This window comes from Petaurus breviceps, unplaced genomic scaffold (genome assembly GCF_028583685.1).
Source record: "Petaurus breviceps papuanus isolate PSGF00001 unplaced genomic scaffold, PetGlider_PUasm1.0 98, whole genome shotgun sequence".
Taxonomy (NCBI): Eukaryota; Metazoa; Chordata; class Mammalia; order Diprotodontia; family Petauridae; genus Petaurus; species Petaurus breviceps.
Genome location: NW_027187460.1, coordinates 20633894 through 20661698, shown reverse-complemented (window position 1 = coordinate 20661698; position 27805 = coordinate 20633894). Strand labels below are relative to the sequence as shown.

At 38.8% G+C, this 27805-nt stretch overlaps 1 protein-coding gene across 1 annotated transcript in view; it reads right to left on the bottom strand.

The window, feature by feature from the left end:
• The window catches only part of ADCY8 (adenylate cyclase 8), a 244167-nt gene that overhangs the window by 18242 nt on the left and 198120 nt on the right, over positions 1–27805 (bottom strand). Inside the window, exon 15 of the mRNA XM_069081301.1 lies at positions 13585–13731. Within this exon, the coding sequence (XP_068937402.1) occupies positions 13585–13731 (147 nt within the window). The remainder of the gene's footprint in view (positions 1–13584; positions 13732–27805) is intronic.

Genomic DNA, 27805 nt, shown 5'->3' with positions numbered 1-27805 from the left:
TGTGAATAAATGTTGGTTTGTGGGAAGGTTAAAGGATGTTGTGGCTCTCTGTGCTGTTATGGTGTATTAACTTCTTTGCTACTATGATGGATTCAGCTTTCTGGTTTTGGAATTCGGTTTTCTGAGAATGGGTTCCCCATTTCAATAAAAAGTCATGATTACTATGGAGGGATGATTTATTCTGTTGTAGCCAGATACTCAAAGCATGTACCCAGGAGCAGTGATGATAGAGAGACTGGGGGAAATGGGTATGCTCAACCTCATAGTGGTCTTTTGAAAAATATGGAACTAGTCCTCATTACTCCTCCTGGCATAGCCTGAATGCATAGCAAATGAACTGGATGGCTGTTCTTGGTCCATGTGCCAGGCACTGTGTTAGGCACTGAGGATTCAAAGACAGATACAACATAGTACCTGTCCTCAAAGAGCTTACTGGAAGAGGCAACAGGTACATATATACATATATGAGTATAGTGACCTTAGAGGAAAAGGGGTGGGGAAGTGGAAGGTCAGGAAAGGATTCATCCAGAAGGTATTCCTTGAGCTGAGTATTGAAGGAAACTAAAGATTCTAAGAGGCAAAGGAAAGGAGAAAATGTATTCTACAGTTTATGCAATGACACATAGGCTGAAGATGTAGAGTCATGTATGAGGAATAATAATAAGGTGAGTTTAGCTGAATCTTAGAGTATATGAAGGTAAAAATATGTAAAATAAGGTAAAAAAAGGAAAGGTGGAGTCAAGTTGTAAAGAAATTTAAATGCAAAACATAGGAATATTTGATATGCATTAAACTGTAGATGTGTAATAGGGAGCCACTAGAGTTGATGGAGCAGATGAGTAAATGTGGTCAGACTTGTGCTTTAGGAAAATTACTTTGAGGTTTGCTTCAACAGCATTGATACTAAAATCACTTTGGCTGATTAAAAAAGGATGGATTGGAGAGGGGAGAAGCTTGGGTAAGGGAGACAAATAAGTAGTTTATTATAATAATACAGACAGGAAGTGGTAAGGGCTTAAACCAAGATGGTAGCTTTGTGAAAGGAGAGAAAGGGAAGGAAAATAGTAAATGTGGAAGCAAAATAGATAACATTTAGCAGCTGGTTACATGTGTAGATGGGCAGCAAGGAGTTGAGGTTTATTCCAAGGTTCCTAAACCTAAGTGATTGGAATAGTGATGGTGACCTTGATAGAAACAGGAAATGAAAGATGTTTTTGGGGAAATATAATGAAGTCTGCTTTGAAATTAGTGAGTTGGAGATGCCTAAAGGTTAGCCAGTATAAAATGTCCTGCAGGGGGTTGGTGATCCAATACTAGAACTCAGCTGGCGTCTACAGTGTCACCTAGTGGGTTATTCAGATGTAGTGCTTTGACTACTCAAGTATAAACAAAAAACTAGTAGCTCCTTTGGGTAAATGGGGTGTGGAAAGAGGGGATCAGGGAAGGATTCATGTAGAGGGTGTTTCTTGAGCTGAGTTTTGAAGGAAACTAAAGACGCTAAGAAGCAAAGGGGAGGAGAAAATGTATTCTACAGCGTATGCAATGACACATAGGCTGAAGATATAGTACCATGTATGAGGAATAATGATAAGGCGAGTTTTAGCTGAACCTTAGAGCATATGTGCCATTATTAGATAAAACATTGACCTTTCCTCTGCCAAAGCAGAATCTTACATGGGGGAAAAATATCCCAACAATTAGAACCATCAAAAAATGGAATACATCTTTTTAAGAGGTTTGTGTTCCACCTAACTGAAGCTTTCGAGCAAAGGTTAGATAGCTCCTTCTCAAATATGTTATAGAAGAGATATTGTTTAGCTATGGGTTGGACCAGATATTTTCTGAAGTCTCTTACAACTCTGAGATTTTGTGATTCTGTTTGCATCTTTGCATTTGTGGCCTCAACACAGAATCTTATATGTAGTAGGTGCTGCAATAAATGCTTTATTGGATTGAATATCACCTAATCACTTCAAGGAAGATGAGGAAAATGCGTTTACATGCTATCAAAATGACAATACATTTTTTTTAATTCAAAAGCTGAATTGAATCTTGTAGGTTCTAAATTCATAGCTCTAACTTGAGTATGGCAAAGTAACGATAAGTTATCTCCTATTGAATTGGCCATGTGGAAAGGATTAGAAAGAATATAATCTTCATCCCTTTTTTCTAATTATCTACAAAGTCCCATTCCATTTGTTGTATGGATGATTACACTGCATCCCATTTAGAAAATCTTAATAGAGTAGAACCTTATTGTAATATAACTCATTATTGCATGCATTTTTATGTATGGTGGGTCAAATCATAGAACTGTAGCATTAGAAGGGACTTCAGAGGTTATTTAGCTCAAACTCTACATGAACAGGAATGCCTTCTAATACAGTTCACACAGTGATCATCCAAGGATGAGGAACCTGTGGCCTTGAGGCCACATGTAGCCTTCTAGGTCCTTGTGTTCAAGGACCTTTTGACTGAGTCCAAGTTTTATAGAACTAATATTTTTATTAAGAGTATTTGTTCTGTGAAGTTTGGATTCAGTCAAAGGGCCACAGTTGAACCTTCAGGTTCCCTGTCCCTGATCCCAACCTCCAATTGAGTCTATCCAGCAACTGGCAATCCCAGAAAAAATTTGTTTTTTTATGTGTCTGAATCTAGTGCAGTGGTTAGAGTTAATTATATAATGCGTCATGAAATCATAGAGTTTGCAGGGTCTTTGGAGATAATATCATCTCTTCCTTTCTTCCCATTTAAGAAATCAGGAAATTGTGTCCAAGAGAACTTGCTCAAAATTATATAAAGTTACCAGCAGAATTGAGAATAGAAACTTGTGTTAACAGCATAACATGCTATCTCTTGTTTTAATTTTGACTGTGCTGAGTTTTTGTAATGGCAAGCAAAGTAGTACTTTGCTCCTTGTTTCAGCTATTCAAGTACTTTTGAGTCATGGCCTGTGATTATAGCAAGTCTTTGCTGGAAACAGTATACATTGTGTTGCCCTTACTAGGCCTAAAGGAGTTTGGAGATCTTCCCTGCCCTTAATAGGCCTAACATCATCACAAGGAGCCCGCGGTAGGAGGAACTTGCCAAAAGAGTGAAAGAGGAAACGCAGAACAGGAAGGAGTAAAGCATATAAAAGCTCTAGCACAAGTCACAACCAAGCAGGTTTGTGAGGGAGAATGCTTGTGATTTCAGCATTCTGTATCACTCTGTTGGTCTGTCAGACAAAAGCCTTGTCTGTTGTTTTGGATGGAAGTCCTGAAAGAGGACTTTACTGATGATCCAGAATCCCTGAAAGAGAACTTTACTGCTGTTTACAGAAGTCCTGGAACTTTACTGCTGATTTGAGTTTGATTTCTCAGACAGAAAGTGAATTGAGATGATAGTACGGGCAATGTGTGTAAATATTGCTGTGGCTCTGTTTAAGTTTTGTCTTCCTAGAAACAGATAGTTCAAAGAGTTGTTGCCATAAACTGAGGTGTGAAACAGGAGGGAGAGATGCCTAGGTGTGAGTCCAGGCAAGATCTGGGAGTGTGGAAGAGGAGTCATGGGGTTTGGAAGTCAGCCTCAAGTTAAGATAAAAGGATGTACTACTTGGGTACTCAGTGCTGACTGATAATTTTGTAACTTACTGTGACCTAGGGTCAATAGCCTTTGTACTTTCCACTACTTCTTAAGGATGATTAACTTAAGGATGATTACTCCTTAAGGATGGTTGGCTTAAGGATGACTGGAAGCCAGCCATCAATCAAAATGAAAGAAGACTTTAGATGGGTACTTTATATTGATTGAAGAGATTGTAACTTACTGATGATATGTTTTGTTTAAGACTATCTGGCCACCTTAGTAATAAGTTGTTATATTATATTCTTGTGAATGTTTTTCTTTAATTTATTGCTGAATAAATATAGAGTTCACTATACTATGCCATTTGATTCTTAAAGTTACTCACAGCAGCAGTCCTCAGGAGAGTTGCTTGTGATTGACTTTATAGTTTTATATTCCTAGAAGCCACTTCTGGGAAAAGAAGTCCATTTTTCATGTGCAGACAGAGAAGCCACAGGGCAAGTTCTCATACTGGCTGACCCTATACCTTTCTTCTTCATAATAACTTTACCTTTGAACCTAAATATCATAAAGAAGTCAGCAGGTCTCCAGCGATGACATGAAGGAAGATACGAATTGTCTTGAGATACATATGTCATACTGAGGTTTTAGGTGTCATGATTAGTGGAAATTAGGTTATAATGAGAAACAAATTGTTTGGTGTAAGTTTCTGACCTCCTGTTTCCTTCAAGATTAACTCAAGCACTGCTTTTTACAGGGAACCTTTCCTGATCTCCCCAGTCCTCTCCCTCTCAAAAATATATTTATTTTAAACATATTCTTCACATATTAATTTGTACACATTCTTTATAATATTAGTTACATAAATATTATCTCTTCTAAAAGAATATAAATTCATTGATGACAGGGACCATTTCATTTTGGTTTTGTATTCTTAGATCCTAGGGTCATACCTGGCGTGTAGAAGAAATTTAATACATGCTTAATGATTGATTGATGTCCCAGACAACAGTAAAAGAATCTTCATTTTGGAAAGTCTAAAATGAGACATAGGGTATCTTCAATTCATCATGAGATCCATTGAGATTTTTAGTGGTTTTTTTTTTTTTTAATCCACAGATTCAATGTATTTGAAAACAGGTGAAGAATATCTTTTGGCCAGTGTTTCTTTACTGCTTTAGGTTTGCAGAAACCTTTTCTCACAACAATCCTGTGAAGCAGGGACTGCACACTTTCTAATCTTTTTCTTACAACTGAGGAAATTAATCCTAGTAAAATAAGTATAATAGGAATTATATAGTATTTTAGGCTTTGCAAAGTGCTTTACAAATATCATCTCATTTTATCCTTCCAACAATCTTGACAACTAGGTGCTATTATTATCCCCATTTTATAGATGAGAAAACTGAGTCAGACAATTGGCTTGCCCAAGGTCATACAGCATGCATCTGAAGGAGGATTTGAATTCAGGTCTTTTTGACTCTAAGTCCACTGCTCTATCACCTAGCTGCATCTGTGTAAGTCAGCTGACTCACTCCAGGTCACAGGTAACAAGTGTCCCAGCTGGAACTCATGTCTTCTGATTCTAAATTCTGTGCTCTTTCCATTACTGTTTGACCCTAGAGTAAAGCATCACTTCGCACATTTTCTTCATGCATCTTAATGGAAAATAAAGAATTTTCATTCTTTTCTTCCTTTTTTGGTTACCTCTCAACACTACTTTGAAATTCTAAGTTTGTCTTTTCCTTCATCTATTTTAGAAATCTTTTTTTAAAAAATTTCCTTTTCCCCCTTTGAAATGTAATATTAAAGGGGAGAGTGAGCCCTAGAGGAGGTTTTGTTTAAGATGATTAGAGTCATAGAGTTAGAAGAGGCCTCAGGGATCAGTTAGTCCTAAGTCCTCATGTGAAGAAAAGGGAATCCAGAGAACAAATGTCTTGTTCAAGATCACACAGCAACTTGGAGGCAGAGTTGAGACAAAAATGCAGATCTTCTGATCTTCCTTAGTGCTGCCTCTTATATATAATTGAATCTAGGAATCCAACCTCACATTTGCAAAATGAGCCCCACCTTTGAAATCACCTTCTTCTCCGCATACTCCTCCCTGGACATTATCTTTTTCATCCACATAAGATATTTATTACTTTTCATGCTTGTTTTTAAATTCTCAGAAAATGACTAGTGTCTAGTCTAATGGAAAGAATACTAGATGTGGCCTGGGTTTAAATACGTAGAAGTAGGGGCATTGTGAGGCTCAAATGAGATCATGGATATTAAGTACTTTGCAAATCTTTAAAGCTCTATAGAAATGTCAGTTATTATTACTATTACCATCCTCACTAGCCTCATGTTACCAGTCTAAGGATGACAATTTCCTGTACCTTCTACTGCCCTCAAGCAATGTTGATAGAGCAATACAGAGGTGTGCTGTTGAATGTTTAACAATCAGACACTCTGGCAAAAAAAAAATGCACTCTCACTGTTTAATCTGTATCATTAACACTTTTTAAAGTCTAGAGACAATCAACAAAATAATAACTCAAACCCTGATTTGTAGTGATTGTGGTTTCTGAGGTATAAGTGCTCATTCTGAAAATTTAACAACCAGCTCACCACTTCAAACTGGCTCTAGGACACCCCTTCATATGAACTTGGACAAGTTAGTAGTTAACCTCTCTGGGTGTCAATATTCCTCATCTGAAAAGTGAAAGAATTAGACTAGATGACTTATGTCCCTTCCTTCTCTTAATCTTGAGAAATTCCATTTAAAATTATTCAAATTCATTTTATCATCCACCTACTATGTATTTAATATGGTCCTACAACAGACTGTACTTACTTTCTGAAGGTCACTAGCTAAATATAGAGAGACTACCAGTTCATTGATCATTTTAGAGATGAATTTGTTATTTAGGGAAACAATAAAAAAAAGAAAACTCAAAATTATCTTCATTCCTGTCTCTTCTGCTTCTATAGTGACTGTAGCAGAGAGGGGGAAAAAGAGTGGGAAGAAGAAGGTGCTAAGAACTGCATGATTTTTAGACTACAAAGGTTAACTTAATTCTTGGTACTCTAAATATGATATCTTTTTCCAGTGACCAATGAAAGCTCATCCTACTAGAAGAGCTGAATTACAGCAATATTGAAATTCTTACTATTACAAAAATGGATTTCCAAAGTAAGTTACAGGTAAATGGAAGGATGGCTCACTGCTTCTCCTTGGACAGGCAAATAAAGGAATTAGGGTTAGTTATACTGTGTATCCTAAGGCAGAAAGGAAAATAACTTCATGGGACATTTGTTCATCTCATGAATGCTCATGGCAAATATTCACACCACCATGAAACATTACTGTGAAAATTATTGACGCTTATGTGACAAAATTGTTTGTGAAGATTTCAGAGGTAGAAAAAATTCTATAAATCACTTGATAATTCTATTCAAATAAAATAAAAAAAATTTAATTCTTAGTGACTTTAACTCAATGATGAGAATAGAGGAAGAAAGTAAAAAAAAACATTTTATGATACTTATATTAGGATAAGAATGAGTAAAGCCAAATACTTGTAGACTATGGAGAAGTCTCACTCCTGCAAATGATGAATATTATAATTCAAGAAAAGAATCAAGAGATAATGGGTATAGTGAGGATGGTGAGTAGCATGAGAAATGAAGTTGATTACATTTTAGTATGCAGGGAATGACTGGCTACTGATTTGAGAGCCATTTCCAAATAAAATATTTTTGTACAGTTGGGCAATCAGCTCTCTAGAGCAGAGATCAAAAGCAAAAGCAAAATAGAGGAAAAAATGAAAAGAAGATAGGTATGGAATTAAAGAAACTAATTTGAGCCATTAAAAAGATAACACCAAAAACAGGAAATGACCAAAAGAACCAGACTATTATTATTTCTAATGGTAGTTTAACCAATGGAAACTCATCACAGCAATGAGATCAAAAGAGCCTAGAAATCATATTTTCAGGCAAACATTTGTTCTCTTTGCCAAGAGAAAAATATGGTAGCCAATGAGAGAATCAGTGTAGGACATTAATTCATTTTCAAAATGAAGATGGTAGAAGATCATGAGATATATTGCTTCATAAAACAGAAAGAAAGAGAAAACAGGTTTAAAGAAGGATTGATGAGAGAAACAATTAAGCCAGATCAAAACCAGAATATTGAAGTAGGAATGTAAAAGGAAACTGCAAATAGATTAAAAAGGTCTAGAAAGATGTTGATAACAAGCTCTTTTTCATTAATGAGAGTGAGCCACCCCATCTGTAGTCTAACCTCAGTCACTGCCATGCTCTGTGAGACAGTAGAAATGATGCCAGAGAAAACAAAAATGGCAGTGCTAGATGAGACCAAGGATACATTCAAAAAGTGTAGGAACCAGCTTATGCCAGCTTGCTAATACCAATTGTGAAATTTTCAGTGTGAGCATTTCTCTCTCAGAAACTGGTAAACCCAACAAATCAGGGCTTGATGTATTGTTTTATTGACTGTCCAGACTTAAGAAAGTGATGGAGGAAAAGTTAATAATGTGGATTTAATAAACATGTCTTGCAGCTTCAGAGACCTGGTTGTTAAATATTTACCAGTATACTACTGTGTAGAAGGTACAGTTTCAAGGATGCTCCAGGACTGATAATTTTGATATCTGAAAGATGAGAAGATACTAAGTTCCTGGGGAAAAGAAATGACCTGGACCTTATTATCCTTCATAAAAGATGATTTAAAAAATGTTATTGCTGACGCATAAGCTTAATTTCCCATTTTGAACCAGATGGCTACTTGCCAGGTATGCTATAGAGGTGAGGGAGTCCTTCTCAATGCTTGTTGACTCGACTGGTTGATAAATTCAGGTAAGAGTTGGGCTTGAGGACTCTGAGGCCCTTTCTATCTCTGAGATTCTGTGATACTAAGTTCTTGGGTTCTTGGTTTTTTGTTAGAGAAAGCAGCAGTAACAGATATCAAACACTTAGTATGTTCAAGATAGTCTTGTAGGCCCTAGGGATAGGAAACCAAAACAAAACTAGTCTGTGCCCTAGAAAATATTTTTGTGAGGGGAATACAACATGTATGTAGATAAGTAAATACAAAGAAATTTCATGAGGGAAAGATCATTAACAAGGAGAAGGGAAAACTTCACATGGGAGATGACATGAAAGCTGAATTGATTCTTGAAGGAAGCAAAGGATATTGAGAAAAGGGGGTATATTCCAGGCATATGGGAGAGCTCCATGCCAAAGGCATAGATTAGGTAGAAGACAGAAGTCAAGTTGAGGAGTTTGCATTTTACCCTAGAGCAAAGAAGGAACTATTGACAGTTTTTGATGAGGGGAATGACACATAGATAAAGGAAAGAACAGAGACTAGAAGCAAGGAGACCAATTAGGAGACTCTTAAACTAATCTGCATGAGAAGCAATGAATATATGAACTAGGCTAGTAGCCATGTGAGAGGAGAGAAGGGGTGGGATGTGGAAGATTCTGTAAAAGAGAGTTAACTCCCTTATAATTCTAAAGTTACAAATCCTGACAACTAGAAGGTTTAACAGTGTTCTAAACAGAACTAGATCAATTTTAAGGAAGACTAGCTTTATGGGGAAAGATGATGAGTTCCATTTTGGGCATTGTGAAATTGAAAAGCCAAAAGGAATGTCCAGCAAGCAGCTGGTGATGTGTGAGTGAGATCCAGGAGAGAGATGAGGGCTAGATATAGAGAACTGAGAGTCATCCATGTGTCTGTGGCAAGATAAATGGAATAGAATGTAGAAAGGTGAATGAATAATAATAAAAAAGTGTTAAGTGACATCTCTGTGCCAAGCACTCTGTTAGACTGGGCATACAAAGTAAAACAGTTCCTGCCCTCAAAAAGTTTATATTCTAGTAGAGGAGAGGATACATATAAGGGAGTGACATTTAGGCAAGGGAGTTTTGGTGGAAGTCATCCTAAAGATGGCGAATACAGGAAGAGGACAGTTGATGACACATCCTTTCTGAAAGCAATGGCAGTGTTGATTTGATAATGATTTAAGGAGCAAGAGATAGAAAGTGAGGGTGTAGAGAGGGAGAAGTAGAAAAGGTAGGGATGTAGGGTACAATGGCTCAAGCCCAGCAAGAATTCCAAAGTAAATGGGGACATGGTCTCTGGAAGTGATCTTTAGGGGGAAGATGATAGCCCCCTTCTGTTCTCAAGGGGGGTGATTCTAGGGCTGGGGGGTGGCAATTGCTAAGGCAGGTGAGATGGCAAGATATTCAGGATGGATGGCTAGATAGGATTAGAAAGTAGGGGAAGTGAATAAGCATTTATATAGCACCTACTATGTGCTAGCAACTGTTCTAAGTGCTTTACAAATATCTCCTTTGATCCTAAAGACAACTCAGTTGATCCTCACTTTACAATTGAAGAAACTGAAGCAAACCAAGGTTAAGTGACTTGCCTACAACTAAGTAAATATCTGAAGCTAGATTGACTTCATGTTCCTAACTCCAGGTCCACAGCTCTACCCACTGCATTACTGCTGCCTCAAAAGAAAGGAAAAGACGGCCAAACACAGGGCCTTGGGAGATATTCACATGGAAAGGGAAGTATATAAAGGAAAGTAATTGGTGGAAATTAGTGTCATGGAAGCTAAGGAAGGAAGGAGTTTAAGAGAAGGAGGGTGGTCAACAGGGTAGATGTTAGTATTTGATAAAGCACTTAGTTTGAGTCCAAGTACCAACACTTACTATCTATCTGACTTGGGAAATTTCCTTAGAACTCTCTACACCTCAGTTTTTGCTTTCATCATATAGGAATAACAATTCTTGTCCAACATATATCCCAGAGTTGTGGTCAGGAAAGCACTACCTAAGTGTCAGCTATTATCAAATCTGATTCCCACTTATTGTTTTAGGTGCCAGTTGAAGAGCCCTGTAGATGAGAATATTCAAAATAAGAAAGTGTCCTTCCCTCTGCCTGTGTTGCTCTATCCTTCTCCTCTGCTACAGAATCATCTGGCGTTATCTGCTTTGCTGTACAGTTATTTGGCTATGGGCCAGATTTGGGTTGATGCAAATTGCATCTGTCTACCAGAAGTAAATTAGAAGTTAGTAAGGGGCCATAATATTTCATTTAATATGTGGGCTGCAAACTTAATTCATTATTCAACTGAAAGTGTTTGTGGTATAATGCAGTACTTAATTGGATCTTTTATTAATTAAATAGCCAGAAATGGAGATGAAATGGGAAAAAAAGCTCTGTTCTTTTGTTAGAGAGAGAACTATGGTAAGGAGCTCTACATCACTGTGATTACTTTGAGTTCTGCCTTGTGGGGGGGAATACCCTGCTGATTGTTATACAAACATATTTGTTCACTGTACTTTCTTATCCTGGCATTCAAAGTCCTCTTCAGTCTGGCTCAAATCTATCCCTCCTGTCTTATCTCACATGTACATAGGCTTGTGAATCATACTCTATGATTCAACAAAGCTGGATTACTCACTATGTTCTGAATATATCTCAAGGCTTTACACTTTTTCTCAGGAAGCTTGAGACCTAATGGCAGAGACAGGATGTTGAGCCAGTTCCACTGACTCTGAATACAACTTTGCTGTGTTGCCTCTTACCTCTCCAGTATCTGGAGATGAGGATCCTGGGATTCAGCTTTCTAAAGAGGAGAGAGAGTCAATCTCCTAGAAAGTGCAGGGGTCCGGGCTCTAGCCATTCAGAGAGAGAAGAGGGAGTAATAGATCAGAGCTAATCTCTTGGGGAGAAGATGACAGAACTTTTGGCCCCCTTATTAGAGGAACAGCAAGAGAGCTATGGTTCATAGGCCAGGAAACTTGGACTTTGCTTACCATTACTACAAGGAATAGCTCTTTACCAACTGGCCTAGAGGGGAGAAACACTAAGGACTTTCTGTCTTGCATTTGTTTTTATAGCTATGAAAGGCACTTCTGGACTTGTTTGCCTCTTTTTCCAGAAGCCTTCTTTTGTATACTGGTCTCTGCTGTTCCAGTCATACACAAGAGATTTTTCAGATGTGGAGAGGAACTGTGTTCCCCTTTCACTTTCTAATTTATCATAAATATATTTATCTATTCCCCTAGTAGAATGTAAGCTCCATGAGGGCAGAAACAATTTTAATTTTTGTTTTTGTATCTCCAGTGCATGGCAGAATACCTTGCACGCAGTAGGTATATCACAAAAGCTTTTTAGATTAAATTTATTCACAACTCTTAATTATTATGGAGTTTGGTTTATATTAATAAGTAATGGCTGGCCTCAGACATTGTTTCACATCGCATACACATCTCATTCACCATCCACTTTGGTCATCTTCTTATCATCTGCCTTACTGTTACATCCTCCAGACCACTGAACCTCCACAAACCATGCCATAGGGAACTTAATCTGCTCAGCCAGCACTTTTGCCCTGGGGCTGAACTGTCCTGACTGCTGAGTGAGGGCAAAGCCCACTCTATCTAGCATAGGTACATAGGTAGAAATGCAACTTCACAAATGTTTAATTCTATTTAAAATTATTCAAATACATTTTATCATCCACCTTCTATGTATTTAATATGGTCCTACAACAGACTGTACTTACTTTCTGAGGGTCAGACTAGCTAAATATAGAGAGACTACCAGTTCATTGACCATTTTAGAGATCAATTTATTATTCAGGGCAACACAATAAAAAAAAAGAAAACTCAGAATTATCTTCATTCCTGTCTCTTCTGCTTCTGTAGTGACTATAGCAGAGTGGGGGAAAAAGAGAGAGAGAGACAGAGACAGAGACAGAGACAGACTGAGAGACAGAGACAGAGAGAGACACACAGACAGAAAGACAGAGAGGATTTGAAGATGCCACCTAGGCTGACAGCCTGCATTATCAGAAAGATGTTAGTATCCTTTAAAGTAATAAGTGAGTTTGGAAGAGAGGAGGGTTTGAGGGGAATGATAATTACTTTAGTCTTGTACACGTCGAGTTTAAGACCTAGAGAGAAATGAGTATCAAAGAGAAGAAGGTGACCAAATGTCAAAAACTACAGAGAAGTCAAGAAGGATGAGGATAAAAAAAAGTCATTTAAACCCCTCAAAGGAGGGTTTACAGAGTTATGGTTGCAGTAAGATAGCCTGGAAGTGGCAATGAGGACCAAAAAACATTCCAACTCCTACACCATGACCAGTGAGATAGAGGTGGAGTATGAGTGAAAGTGTAGCCAGTGCTGGAAAGAGAGGCTAGAGAAACTGTCATAAGGAGGAAGCCAGTGAGTACAAGATGATGGAAGGAACAAGAAAATAAAGGTTTTAGAGAAAAGATTACATGTCTATGGAGCATGCATTTTGGAGAACCACAGTGGAATGGGTAAATAGCTTGAGAGTGGGATGTGGGGAACTTGAGTTTAGAAGAGTAAGGATAAGGGAATGATCAGTGGGAAATAGAGATTGGGGTTTGAAAAATGGCACACAGCAGTTCATGGTCACTGGGATGGGGAGGGTATGATAGGGTGGAAGAATTAGTCATTGAGGAATGAGTACAGGGGAGTTATCATTGTCTATAGGGTTCTGCCTTGGGATAGAGTTGTAATGGGATGTCACTGTGTGTGTCTAAGAAGTAGGTGGGAATTGTGAGTAAAGAGTGCCCTGGGGGGGAGGGGGCATTGCTGTGACTTTGTAGACAAGCTAGATGAAGTACCTAGAGTTTGATGGAATGGATGACTGGGAAGGTACCCGTGTGCTTATTGTTTTGGTCTAAATAAATGGCTACTCTCTTGCAATTGGCAAGATGAATCTATTCTCTATGTAATTGTGTATTGCTTTCTCTGGTTTGATCATGAGAGGAAAAACTGTATACGTGTATATATTTTTATAGTATGCAATGTACTAGGCTATGTTTCATGGACCACTGGAGGCCCATATCATGCCCGACACAATAAAAGATCCTGGTTAACTGATTATTCTATTAACTTTAGTACCTGTTGGCCCTAGTATTTAACAATAAAATCTGGAGTCCTGGGGTTTACCTCATCAAAGTCAGCAATGATTTCATTCAGTAAGCGAAGACATTCCACTCCTTGGTTATTCATTTCGGTCTGAGAATAAAAATCAGCAAATCCTGGGATGGAGGCAAACATCACACCAACAGCATCATAGGATTGGGAATACAGCTCCTAGATAGAAAGGATAATGGAGAAAACTCAGAAATATGCTATAAGGAACCATTTTTTATCCTATCCTACTCCCCATTTATTCTATTTTTTCCTTTGACCCTACCTCTTTTAAAGTGTTTGCTTCTAACTACCCTCTCCCCCAATTTGCCCTCCCTTCTGTCATCTCTTCTCTCATCCCTTTCTCCCCCTAATTTCCTGTAGGGTAAGATACCCAACTGAGTATGTATGTAATTCCCTCCTTAAGCCAAATCTAATGTGAGTAAGGTTGACTCTCCCTTTCACCTTCCTGCTCTTCCTATAAGGAACCATTTTAACAATGAAGTTGTATGTATGCCTTCTCCCTAAAATAAATATAGAAAGGACTCAGCAAGCCAGGACATCTAGCATCCTTAAGTGACCTTAAAGATCATTAAATCCATTGTTCCTCAAAATGAACTCTGTACAAGGGGAGTCGGAGTGGGACAGGTGATGTTCTGTGGGGAAAAAATAAGTTGTAATGATGGACAGGAACATATAACAAACCCACATCCACCATTTTGTTCTGCCAGTCACTTGTAATGTTGGCAATAGGACTACTGGAGACTGGTTGAAATAAACCCCATGTCCTTAAAGTTCTTGTGGGCCTAGAATCAATAACTGAGTAAGTCCCCAAATGTGTGAAACACAATCACTTATTTGTTGGCCTGACTTAATTTAGTATTTTAACACAATCAACAAACATATATATGTAAATTGTAAAAGGATCTATTACTTTGTCACTATAGGGAGAATTCCCAGTGTGGAAATTGTCTCCACCGTTGCAGATTAAGTAGATAGGTCCTAAGGAATAACTTAAACCCCCTGGAGAACAACATGAGAGTGATTTTCACCAAGTCACACAGCTAACAATAATCAGAGATGGAATTTAAATCCAGGTCTCTATTCATTAAGCCAGATTGCCTTGTCTATTTATACTCTGGTGGTTAAAAAGCAAAACAAAACAAACAACACCCGCCACCACCATTAAAATATTTATTGTACAAATATCTATTATGCATAATTGAATAAAATATAGAAGTTGGGATACTGAAGAAAGCAAAGTGGTTAATAAGCAAGATTATGATGAAACAAACATCCATAGGCCTAGCCTATATTTCAAATCCCAAATACAGAATAAACACAAATATGACCGTAGCAAGCTGTACAAAGTGTGTGCAATGTTACCAAAGGCTTAAAAAATGTTTCCACAGTGCTGACAGAATTATGAAGTCATTTACAAAGCAAGCACTGTGAATTTGAAAACTAAAGTCTTGAATTTTGAAAGTAAACATGAGCAAAAAAATAAAAAATTCCCCTAATGACTTATGTAAGCACAAGGTAAAATGAAAATTGTTGTGAAATTCCTTCTGAGGTGAGTCATCATATTCAATATTGTTCCTAATTACTGAACATTTATTGATAGAAAATAATTACATCTTTTTTTTTTTTTTTGCTAAGTAGGCTTTTTGCAATGCTGTTAGATTTCAACATGCAGGTTTACACATACACATTCACTCTCATGTTTTCAATACCACTAGAATTAAGTAATAAAATCATTGAAAGCAATTTTACTGTAAAGGTTTTGCTAATTTTTTATTAAAAGAACCATTAAAAGTGAAGGTTTGAGAACCATTGGAAGAGACAGACCTAGAGTCCCTTATTCCTGATACACTACTCTTTCTAATAGATCATGCTGTCTTTCTACCTTTTTCATATTCTCCTGTTAAAAAGAATGAAAATTAAAATGTAAACCTATATTGATTTTAAGATTTTTTTTTTTTGCCTTTTGGAGGGCAATTGGGGTTAAGTAACTTGCCCAAGGTTACACAGCTAGTTTTTTTTTTGTGTGTGTGGGTGTTAAGTGTCTGAGGCCAGAACCAAACTTGGGACCTCCTGACTCCAGGGCTGACGCTTTACTCACTATGCCACCTAGCCACCCCGATTTTAAGAATTGTTAATAGTAGCAGTAATTATAGCTTATTAATATATGTTGGTATTTATTCACTGATCTGTTAAACATAAAGACAAGATCACAGGGTAGAGATGAAAAACTGAGTCACCAGCAGGAGGTCATATGTTTCAAGTTGTTTTGTTTTGTTTTGCAGTGGGGAGATGGACTTTTGTACTAAGTCCTATAGTCTACAATGAGTCTTGGCTAATCTTCCATGTAATAATCACTACATACTTGTAAGAATGTAAGCTCTTTGACAACAGAAAACTTACAATGGAGGGTAAGAGCAGGAAAGTGAAAGGGAATGGGTCAACCTTAGTCTCATTGAATTTGGCTTAAGGAGGGAATAACATACACACTCATTTGGGTATCTTACCCTACAGGAAAGTAGGGGGTAAGGGAGTAAGAGGGGGGATGATAGAAGGGAGAAAAGCTTGAGGGAGAGGGTATTTAGAAGCATACACTTTTGAAAAGGGACAGGGTCAAAGTAGAAAATAGAATAAGTGGGAGGCAGGATAGGATGGAGGGAAATACAGTTAGTCTTTCACAATATAACTACTATGGAAACATTTTGCTTAACTACACATATACAACCTATATTGAATTGCTTATCTACCCAGTGGGAGTGGGAGGGGAGGAAAGAAGGGAAAGGATCTGGAGATCAAAGTTTTTAAATGTTTAAAAAATTGTTTTTTACATGCAACTGGGAAATAGATATACAGGCACTGGGGTATAGAAATCTATCCTGCCCTACTAGAAAGGTAGAGGGGGGATGGGTTAGAATATGAAAGAGCAGATTGGGGGAAGGGGTATTCAGTAGGCTCTCTCTCTCTTGGGGTGGGAGGTAGGGGAAAGATGGGGAGAAAATTTGTAACAAAATCTTGTAGAAATAAATGTTGAAATCTAAAAATAATAAATAAATAAATACATGATTTTTAAAAAGAATGTAAGCTCTCTGAGGGCACAGACTGTTTCATTATTGCCTTTTTATCTCCAGTGCCTAGAACAGTGCTTGGTACGCTGTTGGTACATAGGTGCTTAAATGTTTTTTGATTGAAGAGGGTTGCCTGAGCCTAGATACATAGCCTGTAGCCATGGAACAGAACAAAGCCGATTAGGCCATCCAGAGATTCAATTGAACTTTGACCTTATTAGTTAACTAACCACGTCATAAGGGCAGCTAAGTAGTATAGGAAATAGAACTTGGGGTCTGAAGTCAGGAAGGCCTGAGTTCAAACCTGACCTCAGATGCTGGGCAAGTCACTTCACCCTTTTTGCCTCAGTTTCCTCATCTGTAAAATGAGCTGGAGAAGGAAATGGCAAACCACTCCAGTATCTTTGCCAAGAAAGCCCCAAATGGGATCCCAAAGAGTTGGACACAATTTAACAACAACAACAACAACAAAAACCCCATGTCGTAACAACAAATTTTGTAGGCATTAAACTAGGTGATCACTGAGGTCCCTTGCACCTTTAAGATTTCCACACAGTCTTATGGAGGATATAGTTCCCTAGAACATGTACCTCTTGCTTGTGATAAGTCCATATCTCTAATCTATAAAACAGGGAAGAATCTTGAATAAATTTCCATAGGTCATGTCTTCTAGAGGGGGGAAATACTCCTCTGTCCAAGAGTAGCTACTTTTCTAAATTTGTGAGGGAAGGAAGGGAATAAGCAAGCATTTATATAATAGCTACTGTGTGCCGAACACTGTGCTAAGCACTCTTTACAAACATTGTCTCATTTGATCCTCATAGCAACCCTGAAAAGTAGTTGCTGCTATTTTCCCCATTTTTACAGTCAAAGAAGCTGAGGCGGACATCTTCACAGAATTAGAAATATCTCAGCCTAGATTTGAACTCTGGCCTCCCTGATTTCAGGCCCAGTGCTCTATCTACTTCTCGACCAGCCCTTGGATTTATAGCAGCAATCCCTACCATGAGATCTGCCATCTGTGCTGAAAGTATGCCAATCAAAGGCTACCAGCTTGGGTAGGAAACTTTCCTCTTTAGCTAAGCAGCAGCTTGATCACAGACATGTGAATGAGCCTTTCTCATTGCTATGACCCTGTGTTTGCCAAGTCACCCTAACAATGGTCAGACAATTGAAACGAAGACTGATAAAGGAAATGTGAAGGAACTAGAATTAATAAACATTGTCAAGGAGAAGAATTATTTATTAAGATTATCAGTTCTGTGTACACAGGTGTTCTTGCCTGACCTAGCAAGCCTTTACACCCATTAACCCTTAGGGTTAGGATTCACATTGAACTGGCTCATGACCTCGTTGCCATTCTCAACCTCTCAGTCATACTCACCTATGCAGTCTGGTGCCAAGCCTCATCATTTCTACGTTCACATCCCTCATTTACATACCCTTCTCTCCACTCACCTGGTGTAGGCCATTATCACCTGAGACTAATGTGCTGACCTGCACCTTGGTGTCAACTCTTTCCCATTCAACTTATTGGCAACATAATTTTCCTGCAGATCTAGTCTGACCATATTGTCCTAAACTTCAATAGTTTTTTATTTCCTCCAGGATCAAATAAAAAAAAAAATCCTCTGTTAGCCTTTTAAAGTCCTTAATGACTTGCCCCTTTCCTACCCATTCAATATTCTTATGCTTTACTCCGTTCTCTGTACTCTCTGATCCAACGTCATTGATCTGCTTGTTGCTACTCATACAGAACGCTTAATCTTCTGACTTAATGCCTTTTCACTGGCTGTCCCTCATGACTGGAATGCTAGTTTTCCTGACTTCTTTCAAGACAGCTCAAATCCTACCATTTCTGTCTGGCGCTCCCTTCCCCCTCTCCCCTGTATCCCATCATGATAGTGCCTTCCCTTTGAGATTATCTTCAATTCATCTTGTATACATTAGAATGTGAGCCCCTTTAGGGCAGGAAATATTTTTGCTTTTCTTGGGGAGAACTCTGAAGTCAACAAAATATGTAGTCAGCTTTCTTAGTCCCTTTATCTCAGGACGCATTTCCTGTGTTGAGGTAACATGCATAGTTCTCTTACCAATGCAGTTAACTCTCCATGTCTTAATTTAAAAGTTGGCATTATACAGTGCTTTAAAGTTTATAAACAGCATCTTATCTCATCCTCACAACAGCTCTGGGAGGTTGGTGCTATTATTCCCATTTTACAGATGAGGAAACAGCAAGGGTAAGTGACTTGTCCAGAGTCACAATGCTAGCCAGCGTCTGAAAGAATGATTGAAATCAAGATCTTCCTGAATTCAAGTCCAACACTGCATTGATTAAATCACTCTGCCTGCCCCATCAAACCATTTTCTCAGATTCCTTATTCACATTGAGGTGTAAATGACAGCTTGAAGCATGACTTATTGCATTGAAACAGAAACAAGTCTTAGAGTTTGGCAGGAGAATACTAGGCATTAAAAAGGCAGGGACATTTTTGAGATACCAAGGTATTTCCATTTTCACTGAAATAAAATGTGGGGAGACAACAAAGTTGGTCCTGCCTGCATTTACTTGGTAACTAGTTATTATTAGCTAAACAATACAAGTTGAAACTGTGGTGTGTGTGTGTGTGTGTGTGTGTGTGTGTGTGTGTGTGTGTGTTGCTGAGAAATGATTCATACAATCCAAACAAAAAGAGGACAGAGCATTGGAACTCTGGAAACATCCTGTCCAAGCCAATTTCGGCTCCATCTCCCACACAAGGCAAATATGCAGCTCTGTTTTTTTTTTTTGGGGGGGGGTAATCTTTGTTTTAAGCCCTGAATAGCAATCATAGCCTTGGTGCAGGAAATTTCCTGAGGATTAATGACCAGCTGAGTTTTTTCACTGGTCTTGGATGATCAGTATCAGCCAGGCCATCATTAAGCCCTAGGATGCAGCCCATGACTTGTTCATCATAGCTTAATTAAGAACAGTTTAGGTGGACATCACCTTGGGAAGAATGTCCCAGTTGTGAATTAACTACCTTTTTTTTTTTTAATGATAATAGTCACAATTTCTCCACAGACTGGAATGAACTATTTTTTTTTTCTGTACAGTGAGAGAAAACATAAACCTTCAATTAGCCCTATCTTTCTAACGCCCAAATCTTTTTCTACCCATAGCTCCCTTGTTCTTCCTACAAGAAGATGACAAATAAATCATATGTTCAGATTGAACTGAGTCCCTTTACAAGTTTAAAAGATATTTAAGGGGGTAGGAGATGAAGGATTATATGTTTGTAATGTAAAAGTTGGTTTGAGAAATATGCTATACACAGTTTTAGTAATTAACTTAAAGACTGGGTAAATTATGAGATCAATAAAGTTTCTAGAATATTTTGCTTTTCAGAAAAAATATAGTTGTTTCTAAGCAAACTCCTGCCTTTCATTTAATCATGGTTAATAACATTATTATTATTATTAATTATGAGATCAGAACATCCTCTACAAAAGTTCTCCCATGATGTCTCACACTGACCTAGAAAGTACCCTGGGGTCTAGAAAGCTATGTTAGTGAAATGGAGTTTTTTGAACATTCTACCTGGCTGAAAAGACATTAAGTACAAGGATAAATGAGAAGATAGCACCTGTTTTTTTTGTGGCCCAAGCTAACTACTTCTAGAAATGTTCATTTTCAGTAACTTGGGCATTGTGTGGCACATTCTTTGATCACAGCAATCCATGGGAAAAAAATACAGAATGGTGGTCCTCAGTCCTGTTCATCTCCATTCAACTTCTACAGTGATGGTGGCAGAGGGTGCCAGAAATCACAGTTTTTAGACCATCTCTAAACATTACCTTAACTATTGATATTCTAGGTGTGAGGTCCTTGTCCAAGAAACAATGAGTGAACATATTATTTTAAGAATCGAATCATAGCAAGTTTGATGTTCTTGGTATAAATGGAGCTAGAAGGCAAAAGGTAATTGCATCTAATTGGAAAAATTACTTGGTTCTCCCCAAAGAGGCAAATAAAAGAATGGATGTAGTTAACGTGTTTGTGCTTACCCAAAGGCAACAAGAATGATCATTTCATGGGATATCTAGTTATCTCACATTATAGGACTCATGATAAGCATTGTCAGTGAAGACTACCAGGAAGATCATTGTAGCTTTGGGGTAAACATCTGTTTCAGGAGATGAGGAAGTAGAGAAATCCTATGAAGGACTTGATAAGACCCTCCAAATTATATTGATACTCAGTTATTTCAATGCAAAAATGGGCTTAGGGGAAGACAGTGAAAAATAGGCTGGAAAGTATAGATAAAGATGAAAAAAAAATGAAAGATGTCAAAGACTTGTAGACTCTATTGAAGGCCTCATATCTATTTATTATGAATGTTTAAGATGAAATAGAGGCTGTGCTGGGCATGCCAAGCACCAAATTCTGGTGTGCAGTCAATAGAGTGTCAGGTGAAGGAGACACTGAGCTGGGTTAGAATGTAGGTAGTGGACTTGTGTTTTTATTGATACAGGAAGATTCACATGAGGAAATTCCTTCTATCAATGCTGGCTGGCACTGCATGAGGCAAAGAAAAATTAGATGACTTGCCCAGGGGCACATAACTGGCTCCAAGGTCAGGGAACTCACTCTACCACAATGCCTTTATGGAAGGACAAGCAAAAACAAAACAGTTTTGGCAGCCTCAGATGGTATGAAGTAGGTCAGGGACCCATGATAGCCTTACACAGTGAATTATTACATAAACTGTAGCATTCACTTTGTGTCCAGGCAGACAGGCAGTTTCTAAGCCTAATATTATGAGAGAAAAGCAGCTAGAGGAAATGGCTGACCCAGCCCACGTCAGAGCCTCTGGCAGCCCAAGCATGTTAGCAAGAGAGAAGAAAACAAATCTGCCAGGGAATGATTAGGGTACATGCTTAGTGAATCGTTTTTGGAGAGAAGGGAATGAACTGGTGGCCAGCTCTAAATCATAGGATTATCCCAAAGTCCACCAGCTGCTGCTGCCACCGTTTCATTCATAAATCTCCCCATGAAATAATCCCTGTGGAAAATGCCTTTGCTGGAAAGCAAAGCACCATAAGCATAGTCCTATGAATGCTGAAGAACTGAAGCCACAAATCTTCGAACCCACTTTTCTTGGGTTTATATCTAATGATTTACAGTAAGGACAGCCAGGGAAGTATGAGAGCCAGGGTTTGAGCAAATGGACTGTGGCTGGGATACAGAAATGGGAGTTCTGATCATAGAAGTGCTATTCTACCCATCCCACAATCTTCATACATACACACACATACACACATGTATATGCATACACCCCAACTCTGGAGATCCAGATTCCTAGAGTGGGTGCTTTACAAAGATCCCCTCTGAGTACTTAAACAGACAGATAAGCAAACAGACAGACAGCTAGATAGAAACCAGGACAGAGACCTGGAAGAGAGAATGAATGGGCTTTCAGGAGAAAGTCTTGGATGCCTGTAAAACATTCCTGGCATTAGGTCAATGTCTAGAAATACTGGCTTCTCTCTTTCTGTTTGCCATCTATCTTTACCCCCAACCTTGCCCTGCAAGATTATCAGTGAATGCAAAGTCCTATTTAATGCAAAATGTCCTATCATTCCATGATGTGTTTATATTCATTGTACCATAGATTTGGATTGGCTCTCTAATCCACCCCCTGCCCCTTTTAATAGATGAGAAAACCAAGACTCAGTGAATTTAAGTGATTTCTCCAAGGTCACGTTGGAAGTAAGGGGCTGAAATGAGACTTAAACACAGGTCTTCTGACTCCAAAATCAGTACTCTTTCCCTTGGATCTGGGCAGGGACTGCATGTCATTTAAAATGTTAATTTCACCCAGAGCCCAACATGGTGCTCCATACATGATATGTTTTTATTATGTATTTGTTATATTAAATCTACAAGAACCCCAATATGCCATTCATTATGGATGAGGCTGATAGGGTGAAATGGCATCCTCCAGCACCTGGTAGATGGGGAAGAGAGGAGGATATTTCCAAGCAAGGCACAGCATCTTCCCTGTCCTCCCTCCCCATTCCTAACTCTAGCCAATACAGCCAGTTTACAGGTTCCGGAGAATAAGATGAGTAGTAATGAAGCCAGCAAGTCTTTATTATGAGCATACTGTCAAAGAAAGGCAAAACTAAACCAAACCAAAACAAAACAAAATAGTCTCTGCCCTGAAGATACTCATAGTGTAAGGGGGCAGACAATGTGAAAACAACCATGTAAGACTGGTATAGGATAGCTTGGAGGCAATCTAAAAGGGAAAGCACTAGTATTTAGAAGATTGAAGGAGGTAAAATTTTATATGGTTCTTGAAGGAGGCCAGGAAAACCAGGGGCAGAAATGAAGAAGGCAAGCACTCCAGGAATAGGAGACAGTCAGTGAAAATTCACAAAAATGGACTCAAGAGACAAGTCACTGAGGAAGTATGAGGCCCAATTCTACTATTATAGGAAAAGAAAGTGGAATTTTGGAGAAATATCCTGAAACCTGTGATCCAAAAAGAAATTGTGATTGTTTCTGGGACATGTTTTTTTTCTATGGCATCTTTGAATATGACTGCATTTAACACTCAGAGAATTCCATAAAATAACCATGTAATGAAGGTGTCAACCTCAGTCAGGAAGATTGGGCAGCAGTCTAGCTTCTTCATTCACTCCCTCTGGTCACCTCTTCCCAACTCCTCACTTCATCCTACTGAGAATAGATGTTGCCACTTCTTAAGAATGAAAAGAATTGATCATCTTCCCTGGGATCTTGAATATCCTGGCTGCTGACCCCCATTCCTACTTAATTGTAGGAAGTCAGTCAGTTAGTCAATCAATCAACAAACATTCATTCAACCCTTACCATTAGCCAACCATTGTGCTAAGTGTTGGGAATACGAAGAAAATCAAAAAACCCAAACCAAACCAAACCCTAAGATATATTACTTAAGAGTAAGCAGAATTTTTAGGGCATCACCCTTACACTCAGACTTAGACTTGAAGGGACCTTGCAAGTAGAATATCAGAGATGGAAGGGACCTTAGAGGTCATCTAGTCCAGCCCCCTCATTTCTATTCCTGCCCACATATATGAATACACAGACACAGACACAGAAACACACACTTTGTCTCTCTCTCTGTCTCTCTCTCACACACAGACACAGACATACACACACTTTCTCTCCTTCTGTCTGTCTCCCTCTCTCTTTCTCTCTCTCTGTCTCTCTCTCTCTCTCACACACACACACACACACACACACTTTGTCTCTGTTGCTCTCTTTATGTTTTTCTCTCTCACACACACAGACACACACACTTTCTCTCTGTCTCTCCCTCACTCTGTCTCTCTCTCACACACAGACACAGACATACACACACTTTCTCTCTCTCTCTCTCTCTCTCTTTATCTCTCTGTCTCCCTCTCTTTCTTTCTCATGCACACACACACACACACACACACACACACACACATCCAAACATCATAATACCATTGGGGCTCTGCATTCTGGTCCTGTCTCTGCCACCAAATATGTTTATGACCTCAGACAAGTTATTTCCTCTTTGTCAGCCTCAATTTTCTAATCTGTAAAATAAGGGGGTTGAACTAGATGACCTCAAATATTCCTTTTAAGCTTGAAATGCCATAGTCCTTGTCTGAAATGTTTATTGTTTCCAGCTAAGATGGCTGCTGGAATGGAGACAGGCTGCCCAGTTACCCCAAACTAACTCCAGAAAAAACCTGAAATTCACATAAGACTGAATAATGGTTAAGAAATCCAATGAGAAACCACAATGTTTTTTTTTTCCAATTATTGAACTGCACAAAAAAATCAACCGGCAGCCCGAAGGCAGTTAAAAAAAAGGGGGCCAGTGCCTGTGCAAGCAAGCAAGTCCATAGCTTCCCAAAGCCAATAGAGAAGGGTTCCTTCTCTGGTACATACAAGAATACAAGTATATTCTACACTTACTTTTTTTTTGCCCAGTCTCATAGCTTTGAATGAGAAGGACCCCTTTTTAAAAAGTTCCAGTCTTGTTAGCCTACAGCAGAGCCCTCGGGGAGCAATATCAACCCCTATGGGTGCCACCAGAATGGGTGCAGCAGTGACCAGAGAAGCATGACAGTACTGAGTGTGAGAGCTCAAGTGGAGGGTGCTCTGAGTTCTGTGTTCTGTCCTGAGAAGCCATAGTATGCCCTGAAGATCTAGTAATCTGAACCTCAAAGATCTGGGTGGGGGCTGAGGGGGAAGCCAGCTCTTAGAGGTGGGAGGCCAATCAAAGAACCCAGGGGAGGCGGAATGAGATAAGCAGGACCAAAAGTGCAGTGGGATGGTGGTGGTGAGGACAAGGCAGGGTGGAGTGGGTCCTAGCAAAAAGCCCTAATTCGGGAATTAAAGTTGGAGAGTTTAGAAAATTTAAACACACACACACACACACACACACACACACACACACACACAGACACACACACAGACACACACACACACACACACTTCCAGTATCAGAAATGATTGCAAATCTTCCAAAGAGGGATAGAGTACAACTGCAACTGCAGCAACTCCTTCCTGAGCCTAATACTTTCGGGAATGGGGAACCTGTGCCCTCAAGGCCACCGCACTTGAGGACTTAGAAGGCCACATGTGGCCTTGATGCTGCAGGTTCCCCACCCCTGCCTCCTGCAGCATGTTAAAGTCTTCAAAGGATATTGAAGAGCTTAAAAAAAAAAAAGAAAAAAGAAAAAAAAACCCACCACAACAAAAACAGGACCCCAAGCTCTAGGACCCCAAGGTGGATTGGTTCTAATTTGAGGGTTTTAAGAGGGAAAAGAAAAAAGGTTGTTTAGTTGTTTCTCGCTCTTTGTGACCCCATTTGGGGTTTTCTAGGCTAAGATACTGGAATGGTTTAGCCATTTCTTTCACCAGCTCATTTTACAGAAGAAAAAAGGAAAAAAAAAGGAAATCCACTGAAACATTTTAAAAAGTGCACAGAGAAAAACTAAAGGGGAATTCAGAAGGGCAGGGATAAGGACAGTTTGGAAAGAAATGTTCAGTGTATTGAACATTTAAAAAATAAGCAGAAAGAAATACAGATTCAAGATCTCATATACAATCCTCTTTTTGTGTTTTGCTGTGTATACAGAAATCCTTTTTTCCCTAATGTTTAAGTTAAAAAAAAATAAGAGAATAAAAGTAAGAAAAGCTATGGATGTAACATGCCTTGCACAGGCTTGTTCATTTACATTTGACCTGTACAACATATGACCTGCAGGCTGCTTGTGGTGGCCAAAGGCTTTCTGGTAGCCCGAGAAAAATGTAGGGTTGCCACTGTGCACGCTCCTGTTTGTCACATGACACGTTGGCAACCAACTATCACCAGTCTGTCTCTAGCCTAAACTATCTGCTCAGAAGAAGTTTAGCCTATTTTAATTTTGGTCCCTACCTATTGCCAAGTTGTGCTGTCTGACTTATGTTATAGTTTTCAAAATGGCTTTACACACCTCATCTTATTTTCCTCCACAAATTCAGCCCTTTCCCTGACTTCCCCTTTTCTGTGGAGGGCACAGACCTCTTTCCAATTTTTCAGGTTCAGAAGTCCCTTCCCTCACCTTCCCCTGCCCCCCCCCCCAACATATTTCAATAAGTTGCTAGACCCTGTTGATTGTTGATAGACCCTGACCACAGTCTCTCTCAAAACCCTCCTTTCTCTCTTCATAGCATTCTGCCACTCTCCCAGTTCAGACCTTCATCCTATGTTGCTGTATTACTTTTCATGGAGACATAGGGGCTGGATTTACCTGAGCAAATGCTGTATTCTTGCTGAATAGCCTTTCCATGTTATGGACAAATAAAATGAAGTAGCCACTGACTGGTCTTCCTGCCACCACTCCTTCACAGAGCTACAAAACATATCCCTAGAAGAGTTCAGGGAATGTATTTCTCTCCTTTTCAGACAAGAAACAGACTATGCAAATGCTATCCGACAATAGTCACAGTGACAGCTGATTTTGACAATGTTTTTTGTTCCTTATTAAAATATTTGTTACAGGGGAAACTTTACTGGTCTAGAGTGTGGGGAAGAGCTATATTAAGAAGTAGCTTTGATATAAAAACAGGAGGCAACAATAAAATTGAAAAGAAAAAAAATAATGTTCTGAAAGCGCAGTTCTGACCCTAGCTCAAGAAACTTCAGTTGCTCCCTAGTGTCTCTGGGATAAAATGAAAACTCTTTTTTATCATTTAAAAACCCTTCAAAATCTGGCTCCCTATTTTCTTTTCAAGCTATTACAAACGGCTTCCCCCTCATTACCTGTATCTTCCCATCCAAACTGACTATTTCTGATAGGTAACATTCTATCTCCATGGCTCTGCATGGAGACTGACTCAACCCTAAGAGAGAAAATATTTTTCTCTTGTATTTAATAAAAATTATTGTTTCGGGATCAAAGTTTTTCCTCCTTTTCTACTTCCTCATCCAGAAATCAACCAGTATTGGAAATCTTTTAAAAAGACTTATTCAGACAGGATGGTTGAAATCTAATCAAAGACAGTAAAATAAATTCTAAGTTTGGGCTAATGGGTTCATTCCTGCTCATTGTATTTGCTCAGACAGGTTTGGGAAAATGTGGATCCTCCTTTTTGTCAGACAAGTGATAGGGAAATTGATAAATCTCTTTGACTAAGACATGGATAATTCAAGTCATGTATCCCCAAGACCCTCATTGGAATATAGTTCAGCCTCTCACTGTAATATTCATTCTCTAATTAATTATTAACCAATCTGAATTGATTGCCACCCTCAGGAATACCTACTCTTCGTAGGGCATATAAACTGTGAGTTCATCGCCATGAGGCTTCTTTGGCTTGAGAGAGATGGTCAAATGACCATCCTTTTATTAATAAACATACTGGCATTGTTAATAAAATGATTAAATCACCCAGAAATTATGTCTCTTGAACTTTTTAAACACCACACCTGGAATGCACCCACTTCTCACTTTGTCCTCATAGAGTCCTTAGCTTACTTCTAAACATAGCTCAAGTGATGTCTGCTACAGAAAGCCCTTTCTGTTCTCCCAATTCAAAAATGCTGCTTCCGCTCTGAAATCATTTCATGCTTGCATATGCTCATGTACATATTTTGCATATACTTATTGTGTAC